Here is a 12,204-nt window from a genome sequence, read left to right on the forward strand (position 1 = left end):
CACAGGCTCCTCCCTCGAAATCTCCAGGTATTTCCCAACGCCGAGGTGGCAACCCTGCAGTGGCCCCTCAGCTTAGCTCACTCTGGAGCCACTTTTACTTTGCAGTTTGTTCCTGGGCAGCAAGAATTATTACTCGGGCAGTAAGTGTGTGTATCTACAACACAAGGACAACTATATAAAAGGACGAGATTTCACCTCTCCCCCACCCGTACCCAAAAGAACAATGCCCTGGTGTTGGCGAACGAATCAACAAAAGCACATTCCTCGCATAGCAACGGTCAGGCGCACCTCTTTCCATCACAAGGAAACCAAAAGGAGCTGATGTGCTGCCACAGATAACACGCCGGATTTCAAAGAAATCAGCAGATGGGTCTGGGAGCAGGGGGGTTGAGGATTCTCTCTCTCCCTTCCTTCTCAACATCTAACCTGTCTCAGTGGCTACTGTGCAGGTAAAATGAGATCACGATGCAAGAAAGCCACGGAAGGAACAGAAGAACAAAGCAAGAGTCAAGGTTGCACCTTTCAACAACAAAGTTTTATTCAGAACGGAAGCTTTCATGTGCTCTAAGCACATTTCTTCAGACGATTGGGGATTAGGTAGACGGAGAGCAGAGCCGAGCTGAGCTGGTAGGCAGCGGTGGGAATGCAAAATGGGTACAGATTTAAAATCCAACGACAGAACAGTAAATTAACAAGCTGAGCAAACCTTTGATCTGGGTAGCATGAGCATTTTATTGGTTTTTCATGCTCGCGCTACCCAGATCCAAGGTTTGCTCGATTTGTTAAGTTTTACTGTTCTGCCGTTGGATTTTAAATCTGTACCATTTTGCATTCCAAACCGCTGCCTACCAGCTCTGCGCAGCTCTGCCCACTGTACCCGATTCCTCGTCCTATGAAGTGCGCTTGGAGCGCACGAAAGCTTCCGTTCTGAATGAAACTTCGTTGGTCTTAAAGGCACCACTTGACTCCTACTTTGTTCTACCGCTTCAGGCCAACACGGCTGCCCGTTCGGATCGATCTGCATGGAAAGGAGCAGTTCAGGGGAAAGGGTGGGGATATTCAGACACAAATAGGGGCCCTACAAGGAAGCTTGACTTTGGAAAACTTCGACCCTGGAAAGGTTGCTGGTTTTTAAGGGGCCACTGGACTGAGCGCAGGATCCATGGACCCGATTTAACCGACAAACAGCCATGTGAGCTTCACGGCTTTGGAAAGGGCTCAAAGGAGTTTGAGCATGAGGGCTCGTCGGTCACAAGCAAGCATTTCCGCTCTCAGAAATGCTCTTTGCCCCTTGTCCTGATAGGAAGGAAAACCTGTCCCTGGACTGTTTAAAAGATGTACCTGGGAAACCGGCACTCGCAGCCTTGATAAATGCAAACAGAGCAAAAGAGAGATCCGGGGGTCACTGCAGCAGTCCATCGGCCTTTGCTAACATCTCAAATGAGCCAAATATCACTTGTTTGAGGGTGGGGATGAAGTGGAGAAACGGTGTGCATTAGGAGCGTGAAACCCTGCCAACGGAGGCAAGGTGGGTTTTGTGTACACTGAACAGGGCTGGCAATTACCAGGAGACAATTACAGGAAACAGCCATCATTGACAGCGTGATGTCACTTCTGGGGAAACCTGGATGTCGCATCAATGTCTCTCTAGGAATCACTGGAAACTCTATGATAAAACCAGAGGTCACAGTGTTTCTGGCAATTCCTAGAGCAGGCTGGTGTCATGGATGCCTTCAGAGAGCCAGCCTGGTGTAGTGATTACCGTGTTGGAGCAGAATCTGGGCAACTCAAATCCCCACTCTGCCTGAAACTTGCTAGGTGCCCTTGGGCCGGTGGCACACTCCAGCCTCGCCTACCTCACAGGGCTGTTGTGAGGGCAGGACAGAGGAGAGGAGAACGACGGAAGCCGCGTCAGATTCCCAGAAGGAAAGTAGGCAGGATACACATTAAATAAATAGAATAGGGCACACGCTCATTTTTTTCTACTGACCTGCTATACTCACTGGTCTCTTATCTGGGAGAACTGGGTTTGATTCCCCACTCCTCCACTTGCACCCTGCTAGCATGGCCTTGGGTCAGCCATAGCTCTGGCAGAGGTTGTCCTTGAAAGGGCAGCTTCTGGGAGAGCTCTCTCAGCCCCACCCACATCACAGGGTGTCTGTTGTGGGGGAGGAAGGGAAAGGAGATTGTGAGCCGCCTCTGAGACTCTTCAGAGTGGAGGGCGGGATATAAATCCAATATCTTCATCTACCTCACAGGGTGTCTGTTGTGGGGGAGGAAGGTAAACGAGATTGTGAGCCGCTCTGAGACTCTTCGGAGTGGAGGGCGGGATATAAATCCAATATCTTCATCTACCTCACAGGGTGTCTGTTGTGGGGGAGGAAGGGAAAGGAGATTGTGAGCCGCTCTGAGACTCTTCGGAGTGGGAGGGCGGGATATAAATCCAATATCTTCATCTACCTCACAGGGTGTCTTTGTGGGGGAGGAAGGGGAAAGGAGGTTGTGAGCCGCTCTGAGACTCTTCGGAGTGGTGGGCAGGATATATAAATCCAATATCTTCATCTACCTCACAGGGTGTCTGCTGTGGGGGAGGAAGGTAAAGGAGATTGTGAGCCGCTCTGAGACTCTTCGGAGTGGAGGGCGGGATATAAATCCTATATCTTCTTCTTCTTCTTCTTCTTCTTCTTCTTCTTCTTCTTCTTCTTCTTCTTCTTCTTCTTCTTCTTCTTCTTCTTCTTCTTCTTCTTCTTCTTCTTCTTCTTCTTCTTCTTCTTCTTCTTCTTCTTCTTCTTCTTCTTCTTCTTCTTCTTCTTCTTCCAAAAAAGACCCAGAGGAGTTAGCCTTGCTAGTCTGTTGCTGCATAACAGTAACGAGTCCAGTAAGCACCTTTAAGGCTTTAACACATTTTATTGTAGCGTAAGCTTTTGAGAAACAACAGCTCTCTTTGTCAGATGCCTCTGACGAAGAGAGCTGTGTTTTCTTCAAAGCTTACACTACAATTAAAATCTGTTAGTCTTTAAAAAAGCTTCCTGGACTCTGTCGTTTTGGTAAAAAAAAAAGTTCAGCAGGTTTGTCCGGCTGCAAACAACAGCGGGACAGAAATACAGTAACACGCACATCAATAAATGATGTCTCCTCTCTCGCAGGTCTTTTTTTTTTTTTTTTGTAGCAGGAACTCCTTTGCATCTTAGGCCACACACCCCTTAGCCTATCCTCCTGGAGCTTACAGTAGGTCCTGTACGAAGAGCCCTGTAAGCTCTTGGGGGATTGGCTACATCAGGGGTGCGCGGGGGCCTAGTATGCCAAGAAGTTCCTGCTACAAGAAAAGCCCCGCGTCTCTCGTATCAGTTCAGAGCGTCTGAAAAACCATCAGCTCTGCGGGGCCCTGGAGGAAAGACCACAGAACTGGCTCTTCCACACCCATGCTGTGTTTGAAGCGTTCAAAAGCCTGAGGTCTTCCCGGAGTGCATAAGTAAGCAAGCTGGTTCTCTATAAAGCTGAGAATTCACTTCCTTTCTGTTCCGGGGGATGAAAGGTCCCTCTGTGACTTGAGAGAGGAGAAGGGGGGGAATCTGCTCTTGTGCAGCTCCGATGAATTTCAGCGGCGCCTACAGAAGAGAAGTCCCCGGCAGATCCTTCCCAGAGCGACTTGGCCACTGCCAGCCGTACTCCCGGAGCTTTGCTTTAAATAGCGCACAGAGCACCTCTTTTTTTGGACTTGCGGAGCGGAAGATGAAGGCTGGGCCCTGACAAATAGGCTTTTCAAGCCCTCGATGATTGGCTATATTTACGCCCCAGTGTTCTGCCAGGACATCTTCCCACTGAGTGCAGTTGTGCCGAGAGAGAGACACCAGAAGAAGAAGAATTGCAGATTTATACCCCGCCCTTCTCTCTGAATCAGAGACTCAGAGCGGCTTACAATCTCCTGTATCTTCTCCCCCCACAACAGACATCCTGTGAGGTGGGTGGGGCTGGAGAGGGCTCTCCCAGCAGCTGCCCTTTCAAGGACAACCTCTGCCAGAGCTAATGGTGAACCCAAGGCCAATCCAGCAGCTGCAAGTGGAGGAGTGGGGAATCAAAGCCGGTTCTCCCAGATAAGAGAGCTCTGGCTGACCCAAGGCCAATCCAGCAGCTGCAAGTGGAGGAATGGGGAATCAAAGCCGGTTCTCCCAGATAAGAGAGCTCTGGCTGACCCAAGGCCATTCCAAGGCAGCTGCAAATGGAGGAGTGGGGAATCAAACCCTGTGAGGTGGGTGGGGCTGGAGAGGGCTCTCCCAGCAGCTGCCCTTTCAAGGACAACCTCTGCCAGAGCTAATGGTGAACCCAAGGCCAATCCAGCAGCTGCAAGTGGAGGAGTGGGGAATCAAAGCCGGTTTCTCCCAGATAAGAGAGCTCTGGGCTGACCCAAGGCCAATCCAGCAGCTGCAAGTGGAGGAATGGGGAATCAAAGCCGGTTCTCCCAGATAAGAGAGCTCTGGCTGACCCAAGGCCAATCCAGCAGCTGCAAGTGGAGGAGTGGGGAATCAAAGCCGGTTCTCCCAGATAAGAGAGCTCTGGCTGACCCAAGGCCATTCCAGCAGCTGCAAGTGGAGGAGTGGGGAATCAAACCCGGTTCTCCCAGATAAGAGAGCTCTGGCTGACCCAAGGCCAATCCAGCAGCTGCAAGTGGAGGAGTGGGGAATCAAACCCGGTTCTTCCAGATAAGAGTCCACACACTTAACCACTACACCAAACTGCCAGCGGTGGCAGCTCAAGTGGAAGCACATGGAATGCCAGCCTACATCCCACTATTACAGATTTTTTTTTTTTTTTGCCTACAACTCCCATCAGCCCCAGCCAGCATGGCCAATGGCTGGGGCTGATGGGAGATGTAGGCAAAAAAAACCCCGCCACATCTGGAGAGCTACTGTTGGCCACCCCTGCTGTAGGGGTTTGCCCTCCAAAGTTTCCATTTGCTCCGGGGGGAACTGATTCCCTGTAGTCTGCGGATGAGCTGCAATTCTGGGGGATGCCCAGCGGCGTTCCCTCTAAGCTGAGTTAATGTGAGCTAGCCTGCAGTTTTTTAGGACTACGGCCCCGTGGCGCAGAGCGTTAAAGCTGCAGTACTGAAGTCCTAAGCTCCGCTCACGACTTGAGTTCGATCCCTGGCGGAAGTTGGGTTTTCAGGTAGCGGGCTCGAGGTTGACTCAGCCTTCCATCCTCCTGAAGTCGGTCAAATGAGTCCCCAGCTTGCTGGGGGGAAAGCGTAGATCACTGGGGAAGTCATCCCGTAAAACCACCCCGTCAAAAGACTGCCGCGAAAGCGTCGTGAAAGCAACGTCACCCCAGAGTCGGAAACGACTGGTGCTTGCACGGGGGACTTTCCCTTTGCACACATTTCTGTTCGAGCTCAGGAAAAACGGCCACAGAGCAAGCTAATTGACGCAGTAGCTCACAACTTTAATACCACTAGCTCACAAAGTAGAATTTTTGCCCACAAGACTCCGCAGTTTAGAGGGCACACTGATCCTCAGGTGCCACCTGGAGGCTGGCAAGCTTAGCTCCCTGTTAAAAACAGTAGAAATGCCACATAAAAAATGGAGTACAGAAGAAGGAGGAGGTGAAGGAGGAGGAGGAGTAGATGATGATGATATTGGATTTATACCCCCCTCCCATACTCTGAATCTCAGAAGAGCTTTAAATCTCCTCTGCCTTCCTCCCCCACAACAGACACCCCGTGAGGTGGGTGGAGCTGAGAGAGCTCTGACAGAAGCTGCACTTTCAAGGACAGCTCTGCAAGAGCTATGGCTGACCCAAGCCCATTTCGGCAGCTGCAAGTGGAGGAGTGGGGAATCAAACCCGGTTCTCCCAGATAAAGAGTCCGCGCACTTCACCACTATACCAGACTGGCTCTCAAGCCCTGAATTAGTTCTTAGGAGGAATCATCCATGTTCTGTAATGTACAATTACAGCAACAAAAAAAGAGAGGGATGTGGGCACCACAGAGGTCAAATCCCTTCTCAGGTCTGAGGCCCGCTGCTTAGAGCTGCAAGCTCAGAGTTGGGAAATACCTGGAGGTTTTGGGGGTGGAGGTGGAGGAGAGCGGGGTTTCAGTAGTGAAGGAAAGGAGATTGTAAGCTGCAGAGTGCAGTTGGGAAAGCAAAGGTCCCCTGTGCAAGCACCAGTCGTTTCCGACTTTGGGGTGATGCTGTTTTCACAACATTTTAAGGGGTGGTTTGCCATTGCCTTCCCCAGTCATCTACACTTCCCCCCCAGCAAGTTGGGGACTCATTTGACCGACCTCGGAAGGATGGGAGGGACGGTGGCTCAGCGGTAGAGCATCTGCTTGGTAAGCAGAAGGTCCCAGCTTCAATCCCCGGCATCTCCAACTCAAAAGGGACAAGGCAAATAGGTGTGAAAAACCTCAGCTTGAGACCCTGGAGAGCCATAAATGGGGCTGTGGCTCAGCGGTAGAGCATCTGCTTGGTAAGCAGAAGGTCCCAGGTTCAATCCCCGGCATCTCCAACTAAAAAGGGTTGAGGCAAATAGGTGTGAAAAACCTCAGCTTGAGACCCTGGAGAGCCGCTGCCGGTCTGAGTAGACAAGACTGACTTTGATGGATTCAGTATAAGGCAGTTTCATGTGTTTTCATATGGAAGGTTGAGTCAACCTCGAGTCGGCTATCTGAAAACCCAGCTTCCGCCAGGGATCGAACTGAGGTCGTGAGCAGAGCTTAGGACTGCAGTACTGCAGCTTTAACACTCTGCGCCACTGGGTTCTTTCTCAATCACATGGGACAAAATCTTTAATTGTGCTTGCCTTTGTCCTTTATAAAGTTTATATCTCCACTACCTGGCATTACAGACCCAGTTTGGTGTAGTGGTTAAGTGTGCGGACTCTTATCTGGGAGAAGCGGGTTTGATTCCCCACTCCTCCACTTGCAGCTGCTGGAATGGCCTTGGGTCAGCCATAGCTCTGGCAGAGCTGTCCTTGAAAGTGCAGCTTCTGTCAGAGCTCTCTCAGCTCCACCCTCTCACCCTCCACTCTCTCAGCAAGCTGGGAACTCATTTTCCCCACCTCGGAAGGATGGAAGGCTGAGTCAACCTCGAGCCGGCTACCAGAAAACCCAGCTTCCACCAGGGATCGAACTCAGGTCATGAGCAGAGCTTAGGACTGCAGTACTGGAGTGTGTGTAGTTTCTATATTAAGCTGTGATTTACTGGTTGTAATTATTGTTTACAAAGTATATTGTTTCGCAGCCTCCTTGTGTTTTGCGCTATCTGGTAGTTGGCAACGCTACCTGTGAATCACCTCCTGGGAGTCACATTCCCTCAGCCTAACGAACGCCGCAGGGATTTCAGAAGGATGAAGTCACACAACCCCACTTGTGGCGTCCCGAATGCCATGGAGAAAGGACGGCTAACCGTTGTGGTAAAATGCTGCTGGGCTTCCGGAAAGCTCTCCGCACTTACTTCACTATTATCTTCCTTCTCCTCATCGTCGGACTCCGCACTGTCATCCAATGACTCCTCTGAAAGATAACGGGGGGAAAGGGGGGAGAGCAATTGAGAAAACGAGCCAAGTTCTTGGCTTTTCCGCTCATCAGAAGCTTTAATAAGCGTCTCTTTCCTGAAACGTCTTTCGTGGCATCAAGTACGCATTATCGCTGTCCTTGGCCGCTATCCAGGGGGCGAGTTCTCCTTGGAACGAACGGGGGGGATTCAAAACAACTCATCTTCCTGCGTGGGAGAGCTTCCTACCACAGTGTAGCCCGTCTGTGTATGAACCCGGAGAAACATCCTGATACAAGCAGCAGACAATCCCTAGCTACTGGATCAAAAGTGTGAGCACGCAACACACAACCATGCAGTTACATTCATTTGCAATTCTCTTTTGTACAGATATTCAAAGGAACCTGGAAGCGAAGAGAGGTACAGCGGGCTCAGTCCACCAGGGTGGAGCTTCCCGCTGATCCCACCCACTTTCTAAAAACATCTGGAAAGGTGCCAGCGGGCACCACTGCACCCGCGGGTGGCACGCTGGGGATCCCTGTACAAGGAAATTAAACTCATAGCGACGCGGCTGCGTGCTGACTTTATGGTGTAGGCAAACGGCCCTGTAAAAAACATTCAAGGGCACCTCTGCAAAATTTTAAAAAATTCGATTAAGAGTAATGTGTCATAATGTACAGAGCAAGTTGCATTCTGGCCTCCTAATGCAGGGGTGTCGAATCCGCAGTCCGGGGGCCCTCTCAGGCCCCTGAGCAACTGGCCGTCATCTGCTTCCTTCTCCTTGTATCTTCCTTCCTTCTGCATAACAGCTTGCTTTTACAAGGCTTGCCAATTGCACAGGAGCTACAGAGCAAAACCTCTATTTTCTCCTCTGGCTGAGGCTCCTCCCTTGGGGAGGAAGGGGGAGGAAGGAGAGCTTGCTTTGCCAGGCTCTCTCAATCACACAGAAGAGCTACTGAGTCAAGCCTCTCTTCCTTCTATTAGCTGAGGCTCCTCCCCCTCCTGGTTCCCTGGGGAAGGAAGGAAAGAGCCAGAGCTTCCTTTGCCCAGTTCCTTGGATCCCATGGGAGAAATACAAAGACAGCACCTTTTTAAAAAAATATATTTAATTGTACTTGTGTCCTTTGTAAAGTTTATATTTCTACTACCTAACCTTAAATAGGTCCACACATGGCCCGGACCAACATGGTCCAGCCAAACAAGGTCTCATTTATGCCCGTCCCACAAAACAAATAAGAACATAAGAGAAGCCATGTTGGATCAGGCCAATGGCCCCTCCAGTCCAACACTCTGTGTCACATAAGAACATAAAAGAAGCCATGTTGGATCAGGCCAGTGGCCCCTCCAGTCCAACACTCTGAGTCACATAAGAACATAAGAGAAGCCATGTTGGATCAGGCCAACGGCCCATCCAGTCCGACACTCTGTGTCACATAAGAACATAAAAGAAGCCATGTTGGATCAGGCCAGTGGCCCCTCCAGTCCAACACTCTGAGTCAAATAAGAACATAAGAGAAGCCATGTTGGATCAGGCCAACGGCCCATCCAGTCCGACACTCTGTGTCACATAAGAACATAAAAGAAGCCATGTTGGATCAGGCCAGTGGCCCCTCCAGTCCAACACTCTGAGTCACATAAGAACATAAGAGAAGCCATGTTGGATCAGGCCAGTGGCCCATCCAGTCCGACACTCTGTGCCACATAAGAACATAAAAGAAGCCCTGTTGGATCAGGCCAACGGCCCATCCAGTCCGACACTCTGTGTCACATAAGAACATAAAAGAAGCCATTTGGATCAGGCCAGTGGCCCATCCAGTCCAACACTCTGTGTCACATAAGAACATAAGAGAAGCCATGTTGGATCAGGCCAACGGCCCATCCAGTCCGACACTCTGTGTCACATAAGAGCATAAAAGAAGCCATGTTGGATCAGGCCAGTGGCCCATCCAGTCCAACACTCTGTGTCACATAAGAACATAAGAGAAGCCCTGTTGGATCAGGCCAACGGCCCATCCAGTCCGACACTCTGTGTCACATAAGAACATAAAAGAAGCCATGTTGGATCAGGCCAGTGGCCCATCCAGTCCAACACTCTGTGTCACATAAGAACATAAGAGAAGCCCTGTTGGATCAGGCCAATGGCCCATCCAGTCCGACACTCTGTGTCACATAAGAACATAAAAGAAGCCATGTTGGATCAGGCCAGTGGCCCATCCAGTCCAACACTCTGTGTCACATAAGAACATAAGAGAAGCCATGTTGGATCAGGCCAACGGCCCATCCAGTCCGACACTCTGTGTCACATAAGAACATAAAAGAAGCCATGTTGGATCAGGCCAGTGGCCCATCCGGTCCAACACTCTGTGTCACATAAGAACATAAGAGAAGCCCTGTTGGATCAGGCCAACGGCCCATCCAGTCCGACACTCTGTGTCACATAAGAACATAAGAGAAGCCCTGTTGGATCAGGCCAACGGCCCATCCAGTCCGACACTCTGTGTCACATAAGAACATAAAAGAAGCCATGTTGGATCAGGCCAACGGCCCATCCAGTCCGACACTCTGTGTCACATAAGAACATAAAAGAAGCCATGTTGGATCAGGCCAATGGCCCATCCAGTCCAACACTCTGTGTCACATAAGAACATAAGAGAAGCCCTGTTGGATCAGGCCATTGGCCCATCCAGTCCAACACTCTGTGTCACATAAGAACATAAGAGAAGCCATGTTGGATCAGGCCAATGGCCCATCCAGTCCAACACTCTGTGTCACATAAGAACATTAGAGAAGCCATGTTGGATCAGGCCAATGGCCCCTCCAGTCCAACACTCTGTGTCACATAAGAACATTAGAGAAGCCATGTTGGATCAGGCCAGTGGCCCATCCAGTCCAACACTCTGTGTCACACAGTGGCCAAAAAAATTATATATACACACACATATATATATACACACTGTGGCTAATAGCCACTGATGGACCTCTGCTCCATATTTTTATCTAACCTCCTCTTGAAGCTGGCCATGCTTGTAGCCGCCGCCACCTCCTGTTTCCTCTAAGCTGAGTCAGTGTGGGCTAGCTCCCAAGGTTTTTTTACTCCAGCTCGCACATTTTTTTGTCTTCGCGCCGGAAAAATGGCCCCAGAGCGCAATAATTTCCGCCGCAGCGCCCAGCTTTAACGCCAGTAGCTCGCAAAGCAGACGTTTTTGCTCACAACAGTCCACGGCTTAGAGGGAGCGCTGATTGAAATCACCTGAAGGCGGTAAAGAGAAAGCAGGCTCACGGGGGGGACCATCTCAGACTCAAGAGAAACGTTAAAGCAAGCTTAGCATCAAGCTGCACGAACTTCTCGGAAACCAAGCGGGAGTCAAGCAGCACCCTTAAGACCAACAAAGTTTTATTCGGAATGGAAGCTTTTGTGTGCTCTAAGCAGACTGCATCAGACAAAAGTATGGAAATATAGAGAATGTGGGCAGTGAGTTAGTATGCAGTCATGGAAATGTTTTTTAGCAGATTAAAAGAATCATGGGGTGTGAACTGGCAGAGACTGACCAAGAGAGAGATCTGGGGGTCGTGGTAGAGAACTCACTGAAAATGTCAAGACAGTGTGCGTTTGCAATAAAAAAGGCCAACGCCATGCTGGGAATTATTAGGAAGGGAATTAGAAACAAATCAGCCAGTATCATAATGCCTCTGTATAAATCGATGGTGCAGTCTCATTTGGAGTACTGTGTGCAGTTCTGGTCGCCGCACCTCAAAAAGGATATTATAGCATTGGAGAAAGTCCAGAAAAGGGCAACTAGAATGATTAAAGGGCTGGAACACTTTCCCTATGAAGAAAGGTTGAAACGCTTGGGACTCTTTAGCTTGGAGAAACGTCGACTGCGGGGTGACATGATAGAGGTTTACAAGATAATGCATGGGATGGAGAAAGTAGAGAAAGAGGTACTTTTCTCCCTTTCTCACAATACAAGAACTCGTGGGCATTCGATGAAATTGCTGAACAGACAGGTTAAAACGGATAAAAGGAAGTACTTCTTCACCCAAAGGGTGATTAACATGTGGAATTCACTGCCACAGGAGGTGGTGGCGGCCACAAGCATGGCTACCTTCAAGAGGGGTTTAGATAAAAATATGGAGCAGAGGTCCATCAGTGGCTATTAGCCACAGTGTGTGTATATATATATATAAAAATTTTTTGGCCACTGTGCGACACAGAGTGTTGGACTGGATGGGCCATTGGCCTGATCTAACATGGCTTCTCTTATGTTCTTATGTGACACAGAGTGTTGGACTTGATGGGCCACTGGCCTGATCCAACATGGCTTCTCTTATGTTCTTATGTGACACAGAGTGTTGGACTGGATGGGCCACTGGCCTGATCCAACATGGCTTCTCTTATGTTCTTCTGTGACACGGGGTGTTGGACTGGATGGGCCACTGGCCTGATCCAACATGGCTTCTCTCATGTTCTTATGTGACACAGAGTGTTGGACTGGAGGGGCCATTGGCCTGATCCAACATGGCTTCTCTTATGTTCTTATGTGACACAGAGTGTTGGACTGGAGGGGCCACTGGCCTGATCCAACATGGCTTCTCTTATGTTCTTATGTGACACAGAGTGTTGGACTGGAGGGGCCACTGGCCTGATCCAACATGGTTTCTCATATGTTCTTATGTGACACAGAGTGTTGGACTGGATGGGCCACTGGCCTGA

General features: G+C 49.9%; 1 protein-coding gene across 1 annotated transcript in view; it reads right to left on the bottom strand.

Moving 5' to 3' along the window:
- The window catches only part of ARMC9 (armadillo repeat containing 9), a 231,135-nt gene that overhangs the window by 77,348 nt on the left and 141,583 nt on the right, over nucleotides 1-12,204 (bottom strand). Inside the window, exon 19 of the mRNA XM_060242830.1 lies at nucleotides 7,452-7,510. Within this exon, the coding sequence (XP_060098813.1) occupies nucleotides 7,452-7,510 (59 nt within the window). The remainder of the gene's footprint in view (nucleotides 1-7,451; nucleotides 7,511-12,204) is intronic.

This window comes from Heteronotia binoei, chromosome 6 (genome assembly GCF_032191835.1).
Source record: "Heteronotia binoei isolate CCM8104 ecotype False Entrance Well chromosome 6, APGP_CSIRO_Hbin_v1, whole genome shotgun sequence".
In the NCBI taxonomy this organism is placed as follows: domain Eukaryota; kingdom Metazoa; phylum Chordata; class Lepidosauria; order Squamata; family Gekkonidae; genus Heteronotia; species Heteronotia binoei.